Raw genomic sequence first — 26309 nt, 5'->3', positions numbered from 1 at the left:
AAAGCATTTTCAGTGATATTATTTTTCCATATATGACTCTAACAGGAGGATATGCCAAAGCTGGATCTCGGCTATCAATCAACGTCTCCCATGGGGAATGTCTCATGGGGGATTTTATGTACTTTGATTTATGTTTACACATTTCAGAGCTACAAATATCAGTTAAGAAAAGAAACAGGCAAATCTTGTTTGCACAAACCACATATTTGGAAAAACTATTAATTAAGACCAAGATTTTATGAAAAACAAGCTGCAACAACTGCTGTCATTGCTAGCTAAGGTGCTATGGTGAGGTTCCTGCAAATGATAAATCTATTTTGCAGTTAACAGCTTAGTAACAACGTTATATCACACGGTTAGGGTAAAAAATATATTTTGTATCATTATGGAGAAAAAAGCGACGAAACTCAGCTGGTCATAATCACAAACGAAGATTAGCTTTGTATTTGGGAAAAACAGTGTGTCATGCTGACTCAGAGTTGAAACCAGATGCAGCCATGAGAATGTGCAACAACATTTTCCAGGAAAATAAATAAATCAAGTGCAGTGTCGCCGCTCCAGTTAAGCTAACTGACGAGACGGTTTAATCAAAGCTAAAGGTGCTAGCTTCCCACTTTTTAAGTTCCCTGTGATGTTTTGAAGCCTAAATAAAGGAATTGAATTTTTTACTTCACACAAATATAGCAGTGGAAATATCATTCTGAAGAAAAACTAGGAGATTTTTTGTTTGGTAAGCTTAGAAATTATATAATCAAGTATTTGAAATGATATTTTACTTTGTCAAACTAATTAAATTGATAAGAAAGCTGAATAAACAGGAACAGATATGTGCGTAGATAGGCTATATATAGATTTAGAGTGTACACAGACTTAAGCTGTCTGTAGTAACTGTCGTTCATCAGTGTTAAACCATTTTTATTAATTTAATAGCTCACACCTAGTTAAACATTGACTACATGGACACCAATAGTTGACTTTATTCTGAATAAGATGATGAAAACTGAAAAATTATTTTCACATGGCAGTTTCTTATTCAGACAAATGTCTTTATCAGGTTAATATTGGAATATTCGTGACATTACATAACATAACATAAGATGTGGGACAGCGTCCGTCAGTAAAGAGTTAACCTCTCGTCCATGTCTGCTCCATCAATCAGCGTGCTGCTTGTACCAGGGGACATGTTTTCAGTCTAAAGTAAATGAAGTGCCTCCCACACATGGTCCTACTTATTGATACCAGCCCCTGTAGCCTAATAGTTCCCTCACATTCTTGCACTGACACGTGTCCATTTGAAACCACAGCAAAAGCACTCATGTCTTTGAGGGGAAGCATTTAGAAAAATAATTATTGGTGTTGTTGAAGCGTTGTGGTATTTGCTGCGTTTGTAGGAGGGTTAGGGTCAAGTAATGGCTAATGTCAAAATCTATTTTTAAAGTTTGAAAAAAATGCTCATGGAGACTAAATCTTTTCTTCAAGGGCTCCAAGCTAAATGAGAGAATCTATGAGATTGTTACAGGTCTTCAGTGAAACTGTTGAAAGACAAACGTAAAGGCCAATTAACTGTTTCCATCGGCTTTGAATATGTATAAGATATAAAAACCACTGTGTCTGCAGCAACAATCCAAACAAAAGGGTAAATGAAAGCACAGCTGGGAGACACACCCAACCAGCAGCTGTATCTATTTCCATATCAACAGAATAAAAGGTGTCTTGTTTACAGGTGGAGCTTGACTGTTTGTGGTCACAGGGTCCCACCTCCCCACTTGTATTCAAAGGAACACCACCCCGGATGTCCATGGTTCATAATAATAGCTTCTATCGTCTCCATCTACTTGTTGAGTGTCACACCGCAGAGTAAACGCTCACAGGGAAAAAAGCTGCCCTACTGGCTCTTCTTGATTCCTGAGGTGACTGCAGCACTGAGGCTGGAGCGGCACTATGCCAAGTGTTTACAGGGAAGAGCTGTTTACGCGGAATAAAATGCAGAGAAGAAGTTGACAGAGGGAAACTGTGATTGCATTCTGAGAGGGGGAAACACTCCTTCTGAGGAAGGGCTTCAGGTAAAACATGCTTTTCAATTCTTCTGTGGTGTTCGTTTCTATTGTCTTCAGCTTGAATGTTTTGTCTTCCCACACATTTCCTTCTCTTGCTGAATATCTCTTTTGTTTTCACATGTGCGTGTGTCTGTTCCTCTGTTCTCGGTCCAGAGCAACAGTGGGGGCTGAACATGTGTGTTCTTCATTTGCCTTCCAGATAAAACTGTCTTTTTTTCCCCAGTAAACTGTGGGGCTAAGAGTGGGTAGGGATTCCAGGGGCCGTCTGAAAGCCGAGGCTCCTCCTGTTCACGTCTGAGAGGATGTGTGAACAGAGTCGGGGCGAGCGATGCAACATGTTTGCTTCACCCTTACGCTTACATGCAGTGTGAAAGGAAACCACAGCCAACAGAGAGATAGGGGGTCTGAGTGAGGAGTGACAAAGTGAAACACATGTCTGTTCATCACCTCTGCTCCAGGATGGACAAGGACGGACAGAAGCCAAAGACCTTTGTGTCCACTTTCCGACTGGCCCTCAAGCCTAAAGCCAGACCCGTGTGCGTGGAGAAGAAAGGGGAAGAGAACGGACTGGATACCACACACAAGAAGCTGCTGGGAATTCACAAACTGGGAGTCTCGTCTGCAACAGGTAAACACTTGAAAAGTATTATAAACATTTGTCCCAATACAACCCAGTGTGGGTGTGTCAGGTTTTTGCTTTGAGCTCGTTCAACTTGAACCTGTTGCATGAGGACAGTGCAAAGTCCTTTGGGTAAAACCAGGAATACTGGAATCTGTTTGATTTACACATGTGAAACGAGGTGAACTCACCTGAGGCCAGTTCAAGACTTGTTAAAGTAATAGCCGAGGGAGCAGCATTTGTAAATAACCATGTTATTGTGAAAGGGGCTGTTTTTGTTGTTATGTAATTGTAGTTGGGGTGACATACAACTTGACACACACACACACACAAACACACACACATGTCTTCACTTTAAATTAATTAATTTAGATCATAGGGACTTGTCTTTTGTCCTTATAAGGAACATAAGTCCTCATAATGTGACTATGTAGATAGATTTAAGTCCCCACAACATTAGTAACAACTGGGCCACATACACACGCACACACATTCACACACGACATTCCACCACACACTGGGGGGACCACCCATTGCTTATCCTGCTGTGCAAACACACATGTGGTGGGAAAACATGGCACATTGCCCCTAACTTTACTGCCACAGGGGACAAATGAGCCGAGAGAACCTGAAGGTAAAACAGACAAATATCAATCATACACATCAGTCCAGAGTTCTCTATTTGTACTGGCAAGCAGAGTGCACACCCCCACCGAGGCCCGACCCTTCCCCCAGATTTCAAACACCCAATTTCCCAAAGTGAAAGAATCCTGGATCTGCCCCCTGATCCGGATCTGCATAGAAATGTAATGGGCTCTTTCCTGGCCCGGGCTGCATCCTTCTGCCAAGTTCCATGGAAATCCGTCCATTTATCCTTGTGTAATCGTGTTCACAAACAAACCAACCACCAGACAAAGGGGCGGGTGAAAACAACCTCAGTGAAAACCTCCTAGAGTCCTTCCATTGAAAGATCAGCTCAAGATTTTCCTCCGTGGCCCGTCCTGATGGGTCACCGGTCGAGAGGAAACACCGGCGGACACAGTTTGCAATCACGTGAAACATGTTTCAAAAACCTAATCCATTGTCCTTGACTCCTTATCTCTTGTTAAGATGCGAGACAGACCCGAGTGCAGACCCCGTCATCACCTCACTTCACAGAGCCCCTCCAGGACTGTTCAGTCTGTGAAGGAAGCGATGCTACATTTCAAAGTGTTATCACAGGAAGTCAGCCCCTGAGCATTTCCTGGCTACACAATGGTAAGTGACTGATGATCCTACCCAGAAAAGGCCATTTAACACAAATGATTGTAATCGACCCCTGTTACAATATGTGTCCATCCTGTCATACAGGTGAGAAGATGCATTCAAGTGGCACTTCCTTCAAGAACGGTGTCGCCATTCTGGTTCTGAATCGGTGTTCACGTGGAAATGCTGGGACGTATACGTGCACAGCGGAGAACACTGCTGGGAAACGGTCAAGCAGCGCAGTGTTACATGTCAGAGGTAAATCATGGAGTCAACAGCAAGTGCAGTTATACGTGCAAGTGAATGTAACACCTTGAATTGATCTGCGTGCGGTAAAACACGTTTCAATCTGTTTGATACAGGACCAACGACAAAGGAAATCCCCAGAAGCAGCAACCACGAGCTGCACAGTGAGGTCAAGGTCAAGGTCGTGTCACGTGAAAACACCAAGTCGGTCCCAGCTTCTAAAGGTAAAACACACAGATAAGAAAAAGCAGAAGTTAGTTGAGCTTGATACAAATTATATTTGTATTGCTGCACACCCACAAATTCACTCTCTCTTCTTTTCCTCTTTCAATTTAGTAAACTTTTGTCAGAGTTTATTTATATAGCATGTTTAAATCAACCACTGGTGACCAATGTGGTGAAAAGGCCTAAAGTATAAATAAAATAATCTAAAAGCACATTTACACATTTTAACAGAGAATAAATAGAAAATTAAAGCAATAAAATGTTAAACATCAGAAATAAGTAAGAATGAAACTATTGCACGATAACCGATGAAATCAAGTTTCTCAAACTTTAAAATAAGTGAGAAGAAGTTGGTCTTGAGAGATGATTTAAATGTTTCTAGGGTCTGAGTGGGTCTGATATGATTTGGTAAGATGCTTCAGAGTTTAGATGCAGCCACTGCATGTGTTGAGGTTTAAGGGTGGAGGATGTCACACCTTGTTAAGCTGTGAAAATTATTTAATTAACATGAAAGATGCTGTTAAAAAGAAAAGGGAAGCAGCAACAAATGAGCACATGTAAGGTTTCAAATTGTACAAATTTTTCTTGCGACCTCACTCAAACGTTTCTGATTGTAGCAACTATTTGGCAGACAAATTGGCTTTAGTTTTTTGCATTATTTGCCGCTGCAACCAAACATGATTGCTCACGTGTGATTGGTTAGATCCTTCTTAATCCGCCTCCTACCACAGTACACACCTGTAAATCCACCTCCTCCTTGAGTCTCCACAGATATTTCAACCTCCAAACAAAAGTCTCCTCTGAGAAAGGGGAGCAGAGGACAAAAAGTCCAGTTAGAGACAAAATCAAGTAACAGCTCACTGCCTTTTGATTCCCCTCAGGACCTCCTGTGGAGTTTCTCGACCCACCCGAGCAGGTGGAGGCTCGGTTAGGAGAACAGGCCCGGCTAGTCTGTGAGTTCAGGAGCTGCTCTGTCCCTGTGGCCTGCTGCTGGATTTACAACAGAGACAAAGTAAGAGTAATACGAGTCCCAGGAGCTGCTTCTTCAGATCAGTTTGTTTGATTTCTGGCTCTGAAAACAACCATCTTCCTCTCCTCTTGCTCTTCAGGTGCTAGTCGGGGGTCCGAGGGTGTCTGTCAGGAGCAGTAAGACCCAGAGCAGTATGGAGATCTCTCAGGCCTGTGCAAGCGACTCAGGCTCGTACACCTTGATCGTACGAAACCGAAAAGGCTCCGCACAGCACACGGTCTCCCTCGGTGTCGTCGGTGAGTTGTCTTTCACGTCCACCTCTGTGATTTCAAATGATGCAACTCTGGTATTGAATGTTCCCTAAATTCATCATTAGGTACTGGAAACGAAGGAAAGATGCTTCTTGATATTTACTGTTGCACTTATGTAAAAGGATCTGACGAGGAAATCACTGCAATAAGAGAGGAGCACTATGAATTGGGAATTAGCTACCTCAAAATCTAATATCTTGTTTCCATTTTCCCTCAGACCGACCCGACCCACCGGCGTCCCACCCTGTCTTCTCCAAGCTGTCCACTCAGTCCCTGGTCCTGTCCTGGACTGGTCCCAGCTACGACGGCGGCACGGCCGTGCTGGGTTACATCGTGGAGGTCCTAGACGAGGGCCAGGACAAACCCGCCAGCTGGACCGAAGCATGGAGCCGCTGCAAGAACACGTCCTACCACATCCGCTCGGGCCTGGAGCCTCTGGGGCAGTACCGCTTCCGTGTCCGGGCCTACAACTCGGCGGGAGTGAGCGAACCGAGCCAGGAGTCCGACTGTATCAAGATGGCCACGGCGAGTGAGTGGTGACGCTTCGGAGGCAGACATTTTGTGATCTGCTTCATGAGCAATGTGCTGACTTGCTTGTCTCTTTTTTCTATTCTGTGTCTCAAGAGGAAAAGACGAAAGAGGAGCCGAAGTCGTACGTCACCGTGACCATAGACACAAAACACAAGGTCAAGGACCACTACAACGTGCATGAAATCCTGGGATGGTAAGCACCGATCCATGGCATTCATAAATGGATGAAATCATTCAAGTTGTCCGATTGGAGAACCACTGAAACAACAACTCACTGTTCCTCTCATTTGCTCCAGTGGGAAGTATGGCCAGGTGTTCAGGTTGTCCCATAAAGAGACAGGCGATGCGTCCGCGGGGAAGTTCTATCGAGCTCGGACCTCCAAGGATAAGACGGCGGCCCGTAAGGAAATTGAGCTGATGAACTGTCTCCACCACCCGAAGCTGGTCCAGTGTCTGGCTGCGTACGACACGCGCTCCGAGCTGGTCATGGTCCTGGAGTAGTAAGTAACAGTAAAAGTTGTGACACAGAAAAATGCAACCACGGTGTCTTTAATGGAAACAGGATTTTCAGTTGATAAAACTTGATAGTGAATTATTTTTAGCTCAGGAATGTCTCGTGGGAATTTCTTTAAAGAAGTTTCAAAGTTCATTCGGACTCGCGGAAGAACTGACTCAGAATTTGGCCGCCGAAGGTCAAAGTCGCTGTGACTCCACAAAACATGTTATTGATCTTGTGAAGGCAACAGTTCTGAAAAAAACACCTTGAGGGGATGTTCACTCGGACTCAAAGATGAACTGATTTTGGTTTTGGCGGTCAAAGGTCACAACGACCTCATAGGAGTATATAGACCGAAACTTTACTGGCTGGTAGGCATCCAGCTGCCGGGTGGCAATTCTGGTTTGATAAAAGAATGAAGCTGTTTTTTCTGCGACAAATAAGATTTTAGTACAGAATCGTTTTAATAAAGAAACTCAACTAACATGATGACGTCCTGTTATAATCCCTCTGCCCAGCATTGCAGGCGGCGAGCTCTTCGAACGAATCGTGGACGACAACTTTGAGCACACGGAGCCGGCCAGCGTCAGCTACATGCAGCAGATCCTGGAGGGCATGCAGTACGTCCACAAGAAGAACATCGTGCACCTCGACCTCAAGCCGGAGAACATCGTGTGCGTGGACACCAGCGGCACGCGGATCAAGATCATCGACTTTGGCCTAGCAAGTCAACTGGGTGAGTTTGACGGGACCTTTTTTTCTGTTTCTTTAGGAGGTGGGGTAGTTCTCTGGAAAACAGGATTTGCAGTTGCTCACTGGGGATGTGTTTGTCATCTGATGGCTGTGTGATCTCGAAAAAGAACACAACGGATCAGGAAATGGCAAAGATCCTGATAAGCCTGTTTGTACGTTGGGAACAGTTGGTGCTTTTGCAGCCAAACCTGCAGCCATCAGCTTTGTGCAGAATAAGACATAAATTACTTGGTGATATTATAATTGTTACAATAATATTTTTTGTCCCAACTGCAGAGTTGACCGTGTTTAAACTATGCAAACATTACATCGAGGGGTGTTTTTCTGAATTCCTACTTGTCTGACAAGGTCCATTAGATCATAACAACTCCTTAAACAGGCAACTACATCTCTATTAGCTCAGCTCACAGTGTGTGCTGCGGATTCAGGCAGAAATAATGTGACACTCCAGATGCAACAGCTCCCCACTGGGTGGTCTATTTAGAGAAGGCTAGGGCCAACTGTAAATAGGCTAATGCAAACAAGCCAATGCAAAAACATCGAGGGCAACAGTCTGTATACGTGAGCATGTCTTTTCCCTCTCCTCCTGCTCTTTAGAGGAAGGTAAACCTCTGATGGTGATGCACGGCACGCCCGAGTTCGCGGCCCCCGAGGTGATCAACTACGAGCCGGTTGGCGTTGAGACGGACATGTGGAGCATCGGAGTCATCTGTTACATCTTGTAAGCTGAACGGCGGCGGACAGTTCTTGTACTGTGTGTTATTTTGAGATAACTCGGCATAAAGCCACAGTAACCAGCTCAGAAGGAAAGAATAGAAGGAGGAACAAGAACCCACCATCAATCTTAATACTTTGATCTTTATTCAACATTTTGCCTTCATATGTCACAATGGTGAAGTAGTTAAAAGTAACAGAAATATATTACTGACTTGAATTCCTACATCTTTAATCTGGTAAATATTGAAAATCTTTTCAACCCATCTCAAATGCTGTATCTCTACAAATGCAGATTTGGTGCCATCTCCTGGTGACTTTTTGGCATTTCCACAGTCGCCCATAACCATCACCTTAGTATAATGGTTAGAGTCCAATAGAATTAAAAACAATAAAGTATTGAGTATTAAAAAGTAAAGCATTTAAATGAAAATATGAACCAGTGCCTATTTGAAATATAAATTTAAATAAGAAATAACTCAAACTATTTATTGGCAGAGGAAAAAATCTGGTGTAATATGTAAGTCATATTGCACATGGTATTGAAATGTTAAACATAGCAATATTGTACATAGTCTCAAACAAACTCGGCAGTAACATGACCAAAAATATTTTTATTTCATTACAACAATGCATTAATCACCAGAGAACATTCAGTATTGCTGTCTAACAGAAATAAAGACAAGTCACCATGGCACTTCCCAGGAAGAATGTTTTTCACCATATACAAGATGTATGTTGTTTACTTGTTACAGAATGTCGGCACTTCGATGTCAGTCTCCCCCATTTCATGTGCTGAAGTGTCCTTGGTCTGTGTTTCCATCAAGACTAGAAACATCCTATTTACAGACCATTACTGTTTTGTGTGTTAGGCTCAGTGGAGAATCTCCCTTCCAGGGGAACAGCGATGCCGAGACCTTTTGCTTCGTGGCTGCTGCCAGCTACGAGTTTGACGAGGAAAGTTTTGAGGACATCTCCGACGACGCCAAAGACTTCATCAGCTCCCTGCTGAAGAAAGACCGGAGGTTGGACTGGTTCCTATTTGATCCTAGCAGTGTTCAACTGTCCAGCAAATAGTTTGAAACTTTCTACATCTTTCAGACAATCAGCATTTTTTGCTCCTCGCACAAACCAAGCTCTGGACAGTCAGGAAGCTGCTGGCAGCATTTTGACAGCCTGTGCTTCTCCCTCTGCAGATGTAGGCTGTCATGTACCGAGGCCCTGGTCCACCCCTGGATGGTCGCCTTCACCCCTCTGAGCCGCAGACCCACCAAATCCCTCAGGAAGGAAAAGATGAAACGTTTCCTGGCCAAGCGCAAGTGGAAGGTAACAGAAAAAGTGGTTTTAGTCCAGCGTCGGTCAGATGTATAATTTTCTCATCAGAGCTTCCCTGATGACGACCTTTTAAAGCCATTGTGCTGCACAGGCCTGGAGCTGGGATGTGAATGTAGTTTGTCATCGAGTACAATTTGTCCTTTAAAACTTCTAGAAAACTGGCAAGGCTGTTTTGGCCCTGCAGCGGATGGCTAACCTCTCCAGCAGGCCAGACTCTCCTGGCAGCGCCTCTGAGGGTGAGACAGATAAATAGATTCACACACACACACACACACAGAAACACACACACACACACACTGCCCCCTCCAATTTCCTAGAGCTACATACATATGGCAGATGACTCAGTCTCAGATTGTCACTTCAAGTTTACCCTTTTGTGATCAGTTTCTGTTTTATTCATCTTCCTCCTCCTCTGTCTCATCCAGAGCCAGTGTGGAGCCAGGAGGCTGAGGAGGCCATCCAGTCGCTGGATAAGCAGCTTCAGAGTGAACCTTGCTTCCAGCAGGCCCTGAGGGACGCCACACTTGCTAAAGGAGCAACTGCTGAGCTGAGATGCCTCGTCAACGGTACAGTGACAGAGCTGTGATGCACTTCATTAAATCATGTCCTGCCATTTTATAGAGATGCCAACGGCAAACAGAACAATGCCTCTGAAAAGCTTTGACCGTAATGGAACGAGACCTAAACAGCTTGTTTGTTGTTTTTAATACCGGCTGTCTTTTATACAACCACTTTAGGAATTTGATGTTGGTATATTTTTAATTTTATTCACTGTCCCGTGGTCTGTTTTTATGTCTGATTCTACGGCTCATTGTGTCCTTCTTAGGTTACCCACAGCCGGAGGTGAAGTGGCTCCAGAATGAGAAGCCGGTGTCCGAGTCCAGCAGAGTGACCGTGGAGCAAAACCAAGACGGGCTCTGTTCTCTGGTTCTGGCCGATCTGGAGCCGTCCGACTCCGGGGTTTACGTGTGCAGGGCCAGCAACAAGCTGGGGGAGGCCATGTGCTCCGCCAAACTCCAAGTGGAGATGTGACTGAGAAGCAAACCACAGGATCCACATAACATCAGTGACTGAAGAGATTCGAATGTTTGGCTGCATTCGCAATTTCAAGACTAAGCGGTTGCTCCCCAATAGGGATTAATGAGATTTGGACACGCATTACCCAGAGTCCTTTTTGTTTCACACGCCACCAGTTACTCGTGCACTTTGTAAGTCTGCTTCCGTCCATGTATATTTGACGTGTTCAGTCACCGATGAACAGGGTTCTGAGTTATTGAGGTCACATCACGCTGAGCTTCACTCTGTTCACACAGCGAGTCACGTGAGAATTGTACATTTTGCACATTTCAATGTTGTTCGGACGGGAATGATTTATACTAAAAATAAAGAGAGCCTTTTAAAAAATATACCAGGGATACGCATACTTATTATTTTTAAATCCTCCTCTCCCTTTATGACACCAAATAGAAACTCGCTGGATTTGGTTTTCTATATGGATCTGCAACATTTTTATTTTTTAAATGAGATCCATTAATCATTCTTTGAGAAGTCAATGAACATTTTGAAAAAAAGTAGAGAGCGGGGGAAAGAAATAAACGGATCAATTTAAACTGCGGTTTGAATTAACTTCTACATCACATGTAAAAACAGATCAAATTGATTAGAAAACTCAAGGATTCACTCGTGGTCTTAAACGTTTAATTTATTATTCTGCTTGTTCCGTTTTATAAAGAAAACCTTATGAGTTTGAAGGTTACATGCAAGACAATGAAATTAAGAAAACAAAACATCTCGCACTATTTAGACCAACCTGCCACATCACTTAGAAGCCTTTAACATTGAAAAAAAGCAGTATTTTACTGTTATGTATTGCAACAGTAAAGGCAGCGTAAGCCAAACACAAATAAAATGGTACCAAGTACATTCTCTTGTATTGCAATTAACCAATTTTCCGCAGATTTGATTGAGACACGTGTCGTCTACTGGCCACATTCACTGACTTGCTGCAGTGTGGGGATTTCCATATTCAATCCTGGTCACTGAGCTGGATTTACCTAAATTAGTATCTTCTCCAGTGCCCAGTTCATTTACCTGCATTCAGCGTGAAAACTAAGATTCTGTAATATTATAAATCTACCGCACGTTATTCATTATATACTAAAAATGAAATTAGCCTTCATTTCTCAAACCCTGACACCACAAAGATGCATCATTTAATTCCCTCTTTCCCTTTTAATATTAGTTTATTTTCTAAGCTACATTCGTATTAGTTATAGACGCCATGAAAAGAGGACAGAGCATGTAAAGTGTCGTTGACTAAAATACTGGCTTTGCAGAAAAGTTTGGTCTTCAATCTCGAATGATTTAGAACTGGATGTTGGGACTGACGTTTAGAAACAACGGTATCCGTTGAAAGGCAGCCACAAGGTCAGTTCTTTCCCTCATCCACCCATCATTCAGCAAAACCTCTTTAAAAACCGGTGGGAAGTCGACGAGTCCTGGTCAGAGATGTGAGGCAGCGTGCTGGGATCGCTGCAAAGGCACCGTGGCCGCTCGCGCTTCTTTCTAAGGCAAAGTTTCCTCGTGTGGATCAGTTGATTCTGTGCACGTGGCGCCGGGCCTGAAGTCCGCTCGCAGCTCGGGTCTGGATGAGGACGATGGAGGGACCCACACATGCTCCTACTGTCTCGGTGGAATCCTCTTCTGAAGAAGTTTCCAAGCTTTCAACACCTTTAAAAAATAAAAGCCAGTGAAAGAAAATCACAAACAAATACTCAAGATTCAAATCACTGAATCTTAATGCAAATATAGGAACCCGACACTGTAGGGTGATGTCTGACCTGTTTCTGTGTGACCTCTGGTTCCCACAGCGTGCTGAGCACCACGTTGGCGTGTTCCACTTGTTTGGCGTTAGACCACTGGCTGCTCAGCCGGCGCATGGCATCTTCTGCGGCCACGCCGTCTCGCTCCGTTATCCTCAACACCGCCTGAGGGAGGAGGGGAATCAAGAGGGAGGCAGGTCCATGAGGTTAACCAGGAGTCTCTGGTCTCTTTATTTAAAAAAAACTAGTTTAAAAGCCTCTTTTCCTTCCATTATTGAAAAACTGTTATTTTTCTACATCTTGCGTTCAGTGAGGAATCCGGATTTTCGCAGGTATGCATCTACAGTACAGGTGAACACGTGAATCAGCCATCACCTTTACACCAACACATTTTAATCACAGTCACTCAGGCGGATGTGACTCCATCTCTGTCCAAGCACATAATGCGTTACCTCTTCCTCTGGGATGACGGTGACCCAGACCTCGTGGACCAGGTCCGTCCAGCCGGCCTCCAGGAGAACTGCTGCGTCCACCACACACACCTGTTTACCTGCAGAGAGTAAAGCTTTACATGAGCAGGAGGAGAATCTCTAAGAATACAAAGTGAAAGCACTGTTTATATGTATCTGTGTATATATGTCAATGCGATCACTGTGTTAGCTTCAAGTGAAGGGGATCTTGAAAAGTAAGGGGACAGTCCAAAACACAGTCCTTCAATACTCAGATGAATAAATATAAGTTCCTACATTACCTTCCTCTCTGGCTTGGCTGATTGTCTTCTTCACCAGTTCTGCTATCTCCGGCCACACAATATTTGTCAGGGCTTTTAATCGCTCCTGCATGGAAAACAGAAACTTTGGTAAATTGTTGATGCACGGAGACGAAGTGTAACATGTCGTTTTTTTTATTTAAACATACTGACACATTATTTATAATTGTCGAATTACCTGATTTCCAAAAACTTTCTTTCCTAATGCCCGTCTGTTTATGGTTTTGTCTTCATTCAGAAGATCTACAAATGAAAAACACCAATGTCAATGTATGGAGATGCATTAGATTTCACAAAGCAACATTTACCAAAACGATGCAATTTATTTATTTTTCTCACCTGAGCCAAATTCCTCCAGCACCATGCGATGAGCTGCTGCGCCCGGCTGATAAACCTCGTGGCCCATTTTGTCGCAGTCGATCCGGACGGCACCCAGAGCCTCCAGCCTCCTGGCGATGGAGCTCTTCCCGCTGCCGCTGCCTCCCGTCAGGCCGATCACGTACGGGAGGGGAGGGAGATGGGATGTGTCCTGGAACGCGGGAAGAAGGGGACACACGAGAGGAAAAGACACAGAACACAAGCGCTGAGGATTAGGATGCTTATATCGAAGAACGACAAATACCACAGCTCAACACACAAGGCCATCAATAGTCAAAGAATGGGCAAAGGTGTAGATTTGTATAGTCCCTTTTCTTTAACGTATTTTTTAAACACACCATCCTTGTCCAATAGAGAGAAATTTGACAAATCTCCTGACATGACAAAATGATATTTCAGTTTCCACTTGTTTCACAGTCAAAAGAAACGAGACTGTTCTTTGTCATGTGCAGAAAAGAAAAGCTGTTATTTTTTCACCTGGATGAGACAGCTGCTTTCAGAACAGTTAAACATTAAAGTCCGTTTGACCCTTGTATGAAAACGTTTTTACTCAGTGAGTTATTGAAATTCAAACAGTGTCATGTACTTGATCTCCAGATAGGGTACGGAAAAGTTGTGATAAAAAAAAGAAAGACTGGCCCTTTGCTTTTGTTGTGAGTCCCTCAATGTGTTACACTGAACATATAATACTGGTATCCATTAACCTGCACTGTCAAGATGTTAACAGTTTTTCCACTGGACCTACTTTAGGCGGAGTAAGGAGGGTGCCCAGGAGTCGCGAGCGGAGACTAGAGGAGCTGATCTTCTCCTCCTCCGTCTCGGTGTGGTGGGCGTCTTTCAGCAGCTGGATCTCGTGAAGAACGAGAGCTGGAAGACCCTGGTTTAGAGAACATAAGACATCAAACATGTGCCACTAGGTAGCTTGGATCACCTAAATAAATAAATCATGCAATGTTTAAATCTACTTTTTTCCTTACATTTTCAATGCGTTTCTTGTTCACAGCCTGGCCTCCCTTTTTGGTCTCCTCGCTAACCACAATGCATTGCAGCAGTGGGTCAACCACGGACACTCCGAAGGGGTCGTCCAGGGGCACGATCTCCACCTCCAGCGATGGTTTGATATCTCGCAGGAACTCCTGTAGTATCTGAACCCGTAGAGTGTAGGGCTCAATCAGCTCCTTCAGCACTTTTTCTGAGAACAGGAGGAAAAGGATAACGAGGGTGAGACTCTCTTGTGATTGTTGTTTTCACAGATCATCCAAAATATGAGATCTCTGAAAGTTCATCTAAATGGGAATACCGACATTGAACTACTCACTTTTCAGCATTGCCTGGTCACACACACCAATGAGGAACCTTCTGTTGGCGAGCAGGCAGGAGATGTTGAGCAGCGTCTTGTGGGCCCCGTGGAGCCGGTCGAACGTCCCCCCGACCACCACATCAGTATACGTTTCCAAAGGTTCTGCTTTCCCCGCGGGCTCCGTCACACATTCCACGTTCTCCTGCAGCTTCATCAGCTGCGGATGAAGCAGCACCGAGGGCAGACTGGGGCTACACACGTAGCAGCGGCCCGTGTACTTCTGCAGACACTGGGTCACCTGATGCGACTGACCCGGGTCCTGCAGGGGAAAGTCTGTGAGCACCACGTCGGGGGAGTGGGACAGAGGCTGTGGGGAGGGGAAGGGGCCGTTTGTAACACCGCCGGACTGAGCGCGGACGTTGGTCAGCAGCACCCGGACGTCCAGGTGCCCGCATATATCTGCCGCATTGCTGTAAAGGCGGGTGATGACCGCTGACAGGTCCACAAACGGCGGGATGAACGCTGGTCGCTGCTGACTCCCGCTCCCCAGGTTGAGCCCCGGGTGGAGGTGCACGTACAGCGTGCGCTCCACCAGCTGAGCGGCCGAGCTGAGCACGGGAGCGATGCGCAGCGGGAGCGTGTGGATGGGAGACGTCAGCACCAGGATGCCCGTAGTGAACATGGACATGTTACTGGCGAATAACACAGGGAACTCACGGCCGTCAGGGTTTCTGTCAGAGGATGAACACTGACGAGGGAGAAAGAGAAAGAAAATGTAAAACGACATGTTCATTGCGTTATATTAAGCTCATGTTGTAGGTTTTGGCAAGTGTTCATAGACTGTATAGAGATGGACGACATGACAGCGCTTCAAAAGTTAGGCCAAAGTAGTATATGTTACAAACTCTGTCTCCTCCATGTTAGTGGATAGGACGTAGACCAAACTAAAAAGTCTAAATACTTGTTAATTACATGATTCAGTTATCAAGTGATTGGTCGAACATGTGTATTGGCGGGACCACGACACAGCGGCTCCATCCTCTGATCACAACTGTGCAGACTCAGGCTCCAAAAGCACAAGTGTGCACGTCGCGCACACACTCAGGCCCCGGGGCTCCGCCCCGCCCCCACCCACTCACTCAGAGACACACACAGTGGAGAGCATCGTTCACGTGAAGCAGCCGGTCAGGGACAAACAAGAGACAGTGTTCAAACACCAAGTTGAAAAGAAAGTACGATGAAACCTGTCTTGCTCTTGGGTTCACAGTCAATGTGGTAGGGCATGAGGAGAGACAAGTGTGTATTTTATGTCTGAAAACTCTATGAGACCAAACAAATTAAGAAGACACTAAGAAACATTACACCCTGTTACATGCATGTGTTATTTTTGGTTGAGCTTTATCATCTTTGTGACAAAGTGATTTTTATTGAATTAATTTTTTCTCTATTTTTTAAAAAGTACAGACTGATGGAGGAATGTAGTGATAAATGTCACCAAGTTGAAAAGAAAGTAAGATGAAGCCTGTCTTGCTCTTGGGTTCACAGTGAATGAAGGAGAACATGAGGAGAGACTTGTATGGATTTTAGGTCTGAAAACTCTGGCAGCTGACAGTATGAGACCCAAAAAATGAAGAAGACACTTAGAAACATTACACCCCAGTCATATGCATCTGTTATTTTTGGTTGAGCTTTATCATCGTTGTAACAAAGTGCTTATAAGTGGTTATTTGGTTATTTTTTATCTACTTTTGAAAAAGAACAGACTGATGGAGGCATGTAGTGATATATGTCACCAAAAGTACTTCAATTAAGTTGAATTTAAGCAAAGTTGAAACAGTTTAACAGAAATAAATGTTGCATGTATTAATATATCTGTTTCCTACAATCATTGTTGTGGAAATCATTGTTAATAATTATTTCGAGGAATAATTAACATTAACTTGATCAGACAGTCTCTTCACATATATTATTAATAATATTAAAAGGTGATCTTTGCAACTCTGTTATTCAGGACGTTTGTATCAAACAAGCAGTGGTGTATAAAGTACTTGAAAGCCATACTTGAGTAAAAGTACAGATATCTTACTTGAAAGTGACTCCGGTAAAAGTAAAAGTCACCTGTCAGAAAATGACTTGAGTAAAAGTCTTAGAGTTGCTCATATTAAACGTACTTAAGTATCAAAAGTATCTGGTGTTGAAATGTACTTAAGTATCAAAAGTAAAAGTACAGGTACCAAAATTAAAAATGCTAAGTGCTTTTTATAGTAGGCCTATACAGACACAAAACAACCCAAAATTGTTCAGTTCAGGATTTATTTCAACTGACAATTATATTAAATTATAACAACACTATATATATATTGTATAATTTTACAAATTTTGAACCCAAGATGCTGAGGTTAAAAAAGTATTAGACAAGTGCATCTGAACTTCTAGAGACAACAAAGAATCAACACAACAGAATAAACAAGTGCCTCTTGATTCTACCTAAGAACACTAATAGACCAAATGAACCTTTCGTGTCTATTGGCTGTATTTTGTAACTGCCTGGATGTTTACCTGCCTGTCTACCTGCCGCCAGCTTGTCCACACATCTACATGTAAGCCTGTTTATTTATCATTAGACTATCTTCACTGAATGGGCCTGTGTTTGTGTTTGCATTTGAAATACACCTGTAGGGTCTCTTGCCTGTAGGGATGACAAAGTGAAGACACAACCCTGCTTGAAGTTGTACACATTAGCCAGTTTGTACAATATATATATAAAGACTCAACAGCTTCTAAGTTGTGTTGAGTCAGCACAGAGGGCGACTAAGGATTGGAATTGGCAATATATAGATATATAATATCTTTGCAAAAATTATATTGGCATTATAGTGAGTGGAAAACTGGGCCTGATTACCCCTGATTACCCTCAAAAAGCAAATTCATTTGCCTGAATAATAATCCTTACGATTTCAATAGGGCCTCACGTCTGTCAGTGCCTGTCAGTGCTCGGGCCCTAATAATAAAGACTGAACCGAGCTCCTGCAGGAGCGAGAGAGCGAGAGAGAGGTGCGCCGTGTGTAAAGGTGCACGTTGCGCCAACCTCCGCTGCTCAAGTAACGAGCCAGTTTTGAGAATGTAAGAAGTAGAAAGTACAGATATTTGTGCTCAAATGTAGCGAGTTAAAAGTCGTCAGGAAAATAAATACTCAAGACAAGTACAGATATGTGAAAAATCTACTTAAGTACAGTAACAAAGTATTTCTACTTTGTTACTTCCCACCACTGGAAACAAGTAGCCCTTCGTACTACTCAGTACCTTCGAAGTAGCTCTCAGTCTAAAAAAGGTTGGTGACCCCTGCTCTATGGCTTACCTTTACATTACATATAATATATGTTTCTGACTGCAAGATCTTAATGGAAGAGTACATTTTAAATAGAAAAAACTGTAGCTGAAGATGTGGTATTAGAATATCTATTTTTTTCAACAACAAGGATCAAAGCTTTAAATCATGTTGATCTTTTCACACAGGAGGAGGGAGGTAGGTGGGGTTGATTATTTCTTGATAACACTGATGCACTCATTTCATTCAATTATATTTTCATCAGTATACTGTATTTTAGACTTCGTTTATATCGCTTTATAGGGTTTATATTGTACATACTTGTATATATCTACTTTATAACAATCTAGGTTATGACTCTTGCAGCACTCAGGGCTGTTCACATGCTATTACCAAACATAGTGTTGTTACTGATAAGCTGAGGGGCTTTAGGAATTAGAGGTAATATAATGAACAGACTTGCAGTGTCTCTTCTGGTTGCAACAAGGGAACGATTCACTTCCTCTGACATCAGCAGTAACATTTCAAAATGTCTCTTCATACTTTACATTGTCACAATAATATGTAAACAATAAGTGACAGTTCAGTTCATTGTGTCAGTGTTTGGGAGGAGTTGTGTATTTTATATTCTCTGAATCTTTACTCTGACATTATTTCAATGACTGATGCTTTTAAGTATGACGTGTCTTGTTTGTATCATTTCATATTAAACTATTTTATTATAACTTTTAATTTAACTTGAATTGAAAATGGTACTTCCTCTTTCCTGGTCCCGCCCCCAAGCAGCCTGATTGGACAACCCGAATGTCATTAGCAGGAAGGACTTTAGCATGGAAGCTAACATGTCTCCTCACAGTATAAACAGCTGTCCACACGATGTCCCAACGAGTGTTGTCTTCACAACAGCAGCTGGCAAGTTGACCCGAGGTGACGCGTTAGGGTTAGGTTACACGAGTGTCATCAAAGCCCTGGCTAGCTAGCTAGCTATGTAGCATCCCTGCCTGTAGAGAAACCTAGCATCACAAACATCCATTCTAACGTGGACATGCCCGATGGGAAGGAGCTAAGGTCGAGGGTGTTATTCTGGATCCTGTAAAGTCCCAGTTAGCTTGTTGACCCAGTCTGAAAGTGACAATCTGGACTGGGATCGATCTCTGCTGGTTAGCATGAGCTCACCTAGGTCGAGTGGAGCTACAGCGAAGGACGACTGGTCTCCTGCTGGTCTCCTGCTGGTCCTCAACGAGCTGGAGAGTTACTCCAGTCCACCACAGTCAGAGGAACCAGTCTGACACTGGTTGGAAGTCGCTCACACATCAACTACACTGGGTGGTCACGGTCTCCCCTGCACCCCGATTGGCTGAGGATGTGTGACGTGTGGCTGTGTCACACATCAAAGGAGGTTTTTTTTTTTTTTGAAGTTTTCAACATTTTCTTATTCCCAGCCCGTAAACACACACATGTAAAATGTAAATAAAACAATACCTATGTCAAATACATCACAATACAAATCTATCAATGTATAAAAGATAAGATTATCCTGTTTTAGTCCCACAATGGGGAAACTTGCAATATTACAGCAGTAAGAGTCCAAAATAGGCATCAGTAAGTAGTAAGTCACATGCAATACTTCAGTGTAAGGATAATAGAACTTATGAATGGAATAAAGACAGTGTAAACATACGTATTGCAGTGTGAGAATATTGCAGTTTAGAGAGTTAAACCCTAGTTAAAGTGCGGTTCATAATGGGTCCGTGGAGTTCTACTAGGAGAAGAACTGGTTGTATATCCAATAATATATAAATAAATGTGCAGATAAATCATAGTAACACACAGAGAGAATCATGAATAAAAGGTAATGCAATAGAAATATATTGAGGGAAGAGACATGATGTCAAAGGCCTGATTATAAAAGAGAACAACATTTGAATTTAAACAGAAAAGCCAAAGGGAAACACGTGTATACAAACCAAACAAACCACCACACCTTCAGGCCTGAACTCTTGTAAGTTCCAGTTTGATATCCTCAGGGTGTGTGCACTAAGTTCTACGGATGCAGACTCATTTGAAAAATAAATATGGCTCATGTTGTGCAAATATTTGGTACCAAGCCCCATCGTTCAGATACATATACCTATTATTAAAGGAGACATAAAACAAGACAACTCTTGAACAAGGTTTCTTTTTTTAATTTATACTTTGAGGCAAACATTTCGTTTTTACAAAAATAATAAAAAGAAATTCCATGTTATGTCCATACTGTAGAAAGAGTTGCATGAAGGAGCCCTGGGGTTAGCTGGACAGAGGCATTTGCATATATAGCAAAAAAGGACATCAACCAGTAAACACAACATATTCAAGTAAAAAGTCATCACAAGTCAAATGAAGTCACATTGAAGCCTGGTGGCAATTATTGGAAAATTAAGACTCTTGCTGGGTTTTCACTTTTTGGTCAGAGGAGTCAAACTGAACCCGGGGGGACGAGTCCTTCTCGTTAAGACGTGAAATGACAGCAAAGTGCTCGGTAAGATTTAGGGAACGATGGACCTTTAAAAACAAATTAAAGTTGGGCTTGAAATGTCTGGAGAAACTTTAAATCAGAGAATGCAATTCTTGATGGTGAGCCTGCAGCATGAGGCATGACATCTTCGGTGGATGCATGATAATGAAGATCGACGCCTTCTGTTCAGTTGAACTCCCCTGCTCGACATAAAGCCAGTTGAAATACATTAATTTACTTTCTTTTCGCTGGTGCTATCGCTGGCAGCTGTGTCATAATGGCACTTCTCCACACATCGCCTTGGGAACCATCCCCTGACACGCTCCCCCACTGGAAGAAAAACAGAAAGACATTTTTAGTCTGAATTTAAAAGCTTAAATAAAATATGAATCAAACTACAGCAAAAGCAGCTGTTATGCTGTCATTTTTACCTCTCATTTGATCCTCATTCAGAACTTTGTCTCCATACATCCACCACCTAAAGAGAATCAATCAAAATTTAAGTGGGGAATTCCCAGATTGACCAAAAATAATAGTTTTGTTCAATAATTGAATGAACTCACTTGGTGCCACGGGTGGCGAGGATGGTGTCCCCCTTGTTGAGCGGGATCCTGGGCTCCTCGGTGCAGGGGGTTCGGAAAAATGTTTGGATACCCTTGCTGAGAGGGCAGCAAGCTCCGTTATAGTGTTCCACTGCCTGGTACTGGACCTGCTGGCCGAGTCGAACAGGATATGTGGTTATTCTAATGCTCGAACAACAACTAGACTCATACAAGATAGACACAGGATGTGTGTTTATGAGCCAGAAACTGGTCATACTTACATGAAATGGCACAGGTTCTTATCAGACAACACAAATGGGGTCATACAGAGCCTTGCCATTCCAGCCTAGATCCTACTCCTGTGTGTCTGTGCTTTGTGTAAATTAACACCACATCGGTGTCACAATACAGATCTGGCAGATACTTACACTTCTCACTCGTTTATCAGCTTTCTGCTTCAGTTGCTCAATCTGTTCAGAAAGGAAGAACACTATTAATCACACTGCTTCACATGAAATGTATAAAGGGTCTGACAGATTTATGATAACTTCTCTTTTATATATTTTCCATTATCACATAAGGGGAGTAACAGACCAAACAAAAACCCAAACCTACAGTTAAGGTGTGCTGGTGACACTTGGGATGGACTGGCCATTTAATACCGTCACCCTTGGGCATCCCTGTCCATGTGATCACTTGCTTGAAGTTCAGCCAGCGGCTGCCGAGGTCGTAGGGGAAGATGAACTCCTCCCCTGTTTGGTAGTGCTGTATTCTGTCTTTGGCCTAACGGAAAAAAACACAGTGAATGGGATCAGGTGGGTGCGGTGGTGTCATGTTTCTGTAATCAGTAAACCACATTGTACTGATAGCTGATTCCGAAAAGAACTTTAACAAAAGATTAAACTATGTTTATTATAATCCTGAAATACTGTGAGGATTAAAAAGCCCTAGAGTATTTTTTCTAGATCAAACACTAAAAAAAGAGTCATTAGATTTAAATTATACAAACATCAAAATATCAACATAAAGCGAAGTCACTGAGAGATTCTGACCTTTTCCTCGATCCACGACTCGATCGAGGTCTTATTTCGAAAGATGACTTTTATCTGAAAAGGAAAGACTGTTTTGATTATCAGAGAAAACTAATATTTTCTTTAAAAATGAACTCTGGTATTTAGAATAGGTCAAAAATAGCCAACAGCGTGTGTAAATTAAAAACACAGATACAAACTTTACCTGTATGAAGAAAAGCATGCCGACCGCAATAGTGGTACCCAGGGCCAAGCCTAAGGCAAAGAGTGTGGCAGCAAAGGCAGGAACGCTGAAGGGCATGAGGGGCTGAAACTGCCGCACGGCACTCATGTCAATCTTCACAGTGCTCCAGCCAAATGAAATCTGCAGTGAGGAAAAAGAACGGATCTTGATGTGTGTGGTAATTTCTGTACCAATTGGGAAAATAAACTGCTTAACTTTAGCTCGAGATAACCTGTGAGGATGGTAAGCCAGCAATAGCACTGTGTAGTGGGGTAAGGAGACCACTCACCCTCTCATAAAGCTGCGTGTACATGGTCATTATAAAGATGAAGGCAGCGTGCGAGCAGCCCAGAGGAGCCAGCAGCAGGAAGCTGGTGAAGTAGCCGTGGTTAAGGTGGCCGCAGCAGTTGTTGATCCAAGGGCAGTGGTGGTCCATCTTCATCACACACCTGTGGGAGGGGAGGCAGAGGAGAAGAGGAATGATGGGGAAATGCACAACCATGACTCAGCTATAGTTTCTTGCTCTAGAAATTTCATCTTTGCGTTCATGGCTCCATCTCTGTGATCTTATTTTTCTCAGTAAATGTCATATGTGAGATACGACCCTCTGTTACTTTGGTAATAAATGCAACTACCTGTTACACTTGCGACAGTGGTGGGATCTGGGGGCCTTGTACCCATGGCACACTCTGCAGTATTGTAGGTACTGCCTTTCCGGTTGATTCTCCTGTTTTTGAATAAACAAGTGACAAAAATATCAGATGCAACTTTCCAAATATATAATAGTTTCACTCTGCAGTATAGTACTGAACTGTTCTTTGAGTAAAAATGGTAATAGAGCATTGTCCTTACTGGTATCCATCCAAGAGGGATGTTTCCAGGTCCAACAAACATAGCGTTGAAGTAGTTGTAGAGGATGAGGACCGACCAGTTGAGGAGCATGATGAAGTTAATGCTTCCTCCTGTAGTGTCTAGGGGCCAGTACCAGATAATGGAGTCCACAATTGCCATGGTGGAGCATATAGCAATGACAGACAGGGCTATGACTGGTCCCCAGTGGCACAGTCTCCGAACCTCATGGAGGTTCTCAAAAGTCACAAAAGCTGACAAGAAGTTCATTTTGTTGCCACACGTTTAGAACCAATATGTTGGTCAGTTGAGTCCTGAAATGTATTGACCAAGTTTCCACAACGTGTTAATTTGTTCCTCTGCTATCTTGCAATGACAGCGGTGGGGACGATGCACATATTTTTTCTCGTCTTCTCAGTAGCCGGCAGCTCTCCTGGTCTTGAATCACTGGGGCTCTCCGTGTCCCATTGGTCTTTGCCGTGGCAAAGAGCAGCATCCTCTCCAGCCAAATGTCGGAGCACACTATCCTTGTGACAAACTCAGATTCCCCATCTAGAGTGAAATAAAAAACAAACAAACAAAGGTCAGAACCATTGATCCTTTGATCCAACATTGCCTAGTATCTGGTTTCAGTTATGGTAATGCTTTCAGTGCCAAAAGCTAGCCCGTAACCCTAACCTTATGCTGAGACTATTACGATTAATTTTCATATTAAATTACTATTTCTTCTTAAGACATATTTTGGCTCCCTTCTTTATGGACGGAGAATGACAAACACTCACAAACCTGAGCTAGAACATTACATTCTAACTCCTCCTTGTGCTTTCACAATGCATAAGCATCATATAGATATATAAGGATGTTTTGTTATATTGCCATTGATTGAAAATTACATCAAGAAAATGATTGTTTCGTTTCCCAGCCCTTAATAATGAGGTTAACGTATTACATCAGTATGTTTACAGCATTTCACCATCTCTTGTTTCTATTGTAATAATAGTTAACTTATTGATCAAAACTGTATTTTACCATCAGGACCTAATAGATGGAGACACAACAACACACTGATAAACACACTACACACCAGTGTTGCACTTAAATCCACAGCTTTCAACGCTCACCGGCTACTCTGGGTATAATTAGCTCATGACACCGAGCTAGCTAATTCAACATCCGGAAGAAAACACAGCAACACGGAGAAACCCTCGCATGCAACACGTTACATCCCGAGCACAGTGTGTGTCAATCACACGCCGGACAAGTGGGGCTTAACAATAATAAATGACAACACATTTGACTAAACGTGTTTTATTGATTTTTAGCAACAGGGCTAACAGCTAGCTACTTCGCTAGCCTGTTCACCAGCTAGTCAAGACTAACGCATCCGGCTTGGGCTGTTGCCACAAGATGGAGAAAATACACAAACACGATTAATTCAGAATATTGACAGTAAAACAAATGTTTACTGATGAATTCGAGAAAGGTTTAAATAGAGGAAGACAAAGGGAAATTAAAAAGACCAACCTGCTCACTTCCTTATTGTCTTTCTCCAATTTCTTCTGAGTATGAGGAGGAACGTTGGACATGGTGCTTCAGAAACTTCCTCCCCGAAGCGGACACATTGTTTTCCTTTGAACTATTTAATTATTAACAAAGGTGTGAATCTATTTAATTCAAAAAACAAAACGGAAAGAGGAAAAACCCATAAGAGCCGAGCAGTGTTTTCCATGGGACTGTTTGCAGTGGGGGAATAAAAATAAAAACAAAGTTCAGGTTCTTGCCGGGCACATTTCAGTGCGACTCCAGGAAAAGGACTCCATTCGAGCCGTGTTGTTATTATCATCCTGAGCTAGCTGTCAACCTCGACCATGTCTTCAGACTTCGAAGCCTACGAGCAGGACTTCGGCACCGCCACGGCCGAGATAACCAACAAAATCGGCAGAGTTCCCAAGCTGAGCGGAGGTAAGACGGGTTGAGCTCATGAGCTGGAACCGCTTAGCTGCGGCTAGCTAGCTGTTTAGCTAGGAAGCTAACGGTAGCAGGTGTAGCTTACCTGTGACGTTTCAGCAATAAAGCATTTTATCTAATGGTTTAAAACGCTTTACTTGATCTACAGTGTTCCTATAGTTGTGTGTGGGGCAACCACACCACCTGTTGCTGTCTAGTTTTGTCTGGAATTGATGGAAATCAGTGTGACTGGCAAACACTGATTTTAATGACATAATATAATGTGTTTCCCTTTAGTTAAGATGCACCTGCTTTGTCAAGCTACTACCTTTAATAATGGAAGTATTAAAATGAGAAATTAGGCACATCTAGCATAGAGTAATAGGTACTGTCACTTCATAACAAGAGGTCAGACCTGTATGGGAAAAAACACACACTGACTATAATAACAGGAAAAGCTGTAATTGATATCATTAATCGTGCCTGTATTTTAAGTTCTATGCGAGTCTCAGGGCTATTATATTGTGCATACTGTCTCAAAGGGACACAAACAAAGAGGAGAACCATTGTTAATGTTATTCTATACACGCGTGTGCTTCCTGCTCCCGACATGTAAATTGTCTGCTTTGCAAAAGGTCTGATGACATGTTTCATTTTACCACTGCGTGCCTGGTATATCGGTGAATGATAAAATGGCCTTAGGTGTGAATGAGCTTGTTGTTCAACTCCCCTCTGTCCAATAAATGTTTGAACAGGTTCTACCCCAGTTACTGTGAAATCTAATATGTGGGTCTACACAATAGATGGAAAGAAGAACGATGAGACACTTTGCATGTCAGCCTAGTTACCGGGCGGCCACATGCTCTGTTTGGTAAGAGTTTATTTGAATTCAGGGATTTGTGTTTGTATCGTGCTGTTGATTCTGTGTCTGAGATCATGTAACTGGGTCTTGCGAACATTGTAAAAATGTAAAGCGCATAGCATGTCTTGTTGTAAATAATTAAGTTCATAGTGGTGGTCATGTAGAGGTGATTCATACATATTTCAGGTTGTTCGATGTGGACGCTTTGTTGCCATGAATGTAGTAAACAACATGTTAAGTATTGATCTTATATTGACGC

The 26309-nt window shown here is 42.9% G+C and overlaps 4 protein-coding genes across 7 annotated transcripts in view; 2 read left to right on the top strand and 2 right to left on the bottom strand.

Moving 5' to 3' along the window:
- Positions 1-2333: 2333 nt before the first annotated feature.
- Positions 2334-10910, top strand: LOC133028137 (myosin light chain kinase, smooth muscle-like). The gene is made up of 16 exons (XM_061095332.1): positions 2334-2685; positions 3787-3933; positions 4027-4179; positions 4284-4391; positions 5274-5404; positions 5502-5658; positions 5891-6202; positions 6298-6397; positions 6501-6704; positions 7219-7436; positions 8051-8174; positions 9040-9192; positions 9364-9493; positions 9657-9738; positions 9928-10068; positions 10329-10910. Exons 1-16 carry the CDS (start codon positions 2490-2492, stop codon positions 10532-10534), a joined length of 2562 nt encoding a protein of 853 aa, XP_060951315.1. The 5' UTR covers positions 2334-2489; the 3' UTR covers positions 10535-10910.
- A 276-nt stretch (positions 10911-11186) lies between these two features.
- coasy (CoA synthase) lies at positions 11187-19436 on the bottom strand. Of its 2 annotated transcripts, XR_009683292.1 has the most exons (11): positions 19276-19436; positions 14790-15519; positions 14449-14663; positions 14217-14348; positions 13433-13622; positions 13272-13336; positions 13076-13160; positions 12777-12874; positions 12343-12489; positions 11363-12232; positions 11187-11312 (listed from the first exon to the last, which is right to left on the bottom strand). XR_009683292.1 is itself a non-coding variant. In XM_061095334.1 (10 exons), the coding sequence occupies exons 2-10, from the start codon at positions 15457-15459 to the stop codon at positions 12182-12184; spliced, it is 1653 nt and encodes a 550-aa protein (XP_060951317.1). In that variant the 5' UTR covers positions 15460-15519; positions 19276-19436; the 3' UTR covers positions 11187-12181. The 2 variants fall into 2 exon arrangements, 1 of the variants encoding a protein (XP_060951317.1); XM_061095334.1 differs by having other exon boundaries at positions 11187-12232.
- Positions 19437-20262: 826 nt separating this feature from the next.
- On the bottom strand, positions 20263-24963 carry zdhhc6 (zinc finger DHHC-type palmitoyltransferase 6). 2 transcript variants are annotated; one of them, XM_061094678.1, is made up of 11 exons: positions 24766-24963; positions 23245-23793; positions 23028-23119; positions 22682-22841; positions 22375-22533; positions 22191-22244; positions 21754-21921; positions 21567-21608; positions 21160-21308; positions 21028-21074; positions 20263-20926 (listed from the first exon to the last, which is right to left on the bottom strand). In XM_061094678.1, exons 2-11 carry the CDS (start codon positions 23509-23511, stop codon positions 20826-20828), a joined length of 1239 nt encoding a protein of 412 aa, XP_060950661.1. In that variant the 5' UTR covers positions 23512-23793; positions 24766-24963; the 3' UTR covers positions 20263-20825. The 2 variants fall into 2 exon arrangements, with proteins under 2 accessions (XP_060950661.1, XP_060950662.1); XM_061094679.1 differs by having other exon boundaries at positions 21160-21305.
- Positions 24964-25057: 94 nt separating this feature from the next.
- Positions 25058-26309, top strand: part of vti1a (vesicle transport through interaction with t-SNAREs 1A) — a 107264-nt gene continuing 106012 nt past the window's right edge. For both annotated transcript variants that reach the window (XM_061094789.1, XM_061094790.1), the window contains exon 1: positions 25058-25203. In XM_061094789.1, coding sequence (XP_060950772.1) covers positions 25110-25203 — 94 coding nt within the window. In that variant the 5' untranslated portion in view covers positions 25058-25109. The remainder of the gene's footprint in view (positions 25204-26309) is intronic.

The sequence above is a fragment of the Limanda limanda genome, chromosome 21 (assembly GCF_963576545.1).
Source record: "Limanda limanda chromosome 21, fLimLim1.1, whole genome shotgun sequence".
Lineage (NCBI taxonomy): Eukaryota > Metazoa > Chordata > Actinopteri > Pleuronectiformes > Pleuronectidae > Limanda > Limanda limanda.
This window is presented reverse-complemented; position numbering and strand designations above follow the sequence as displayed.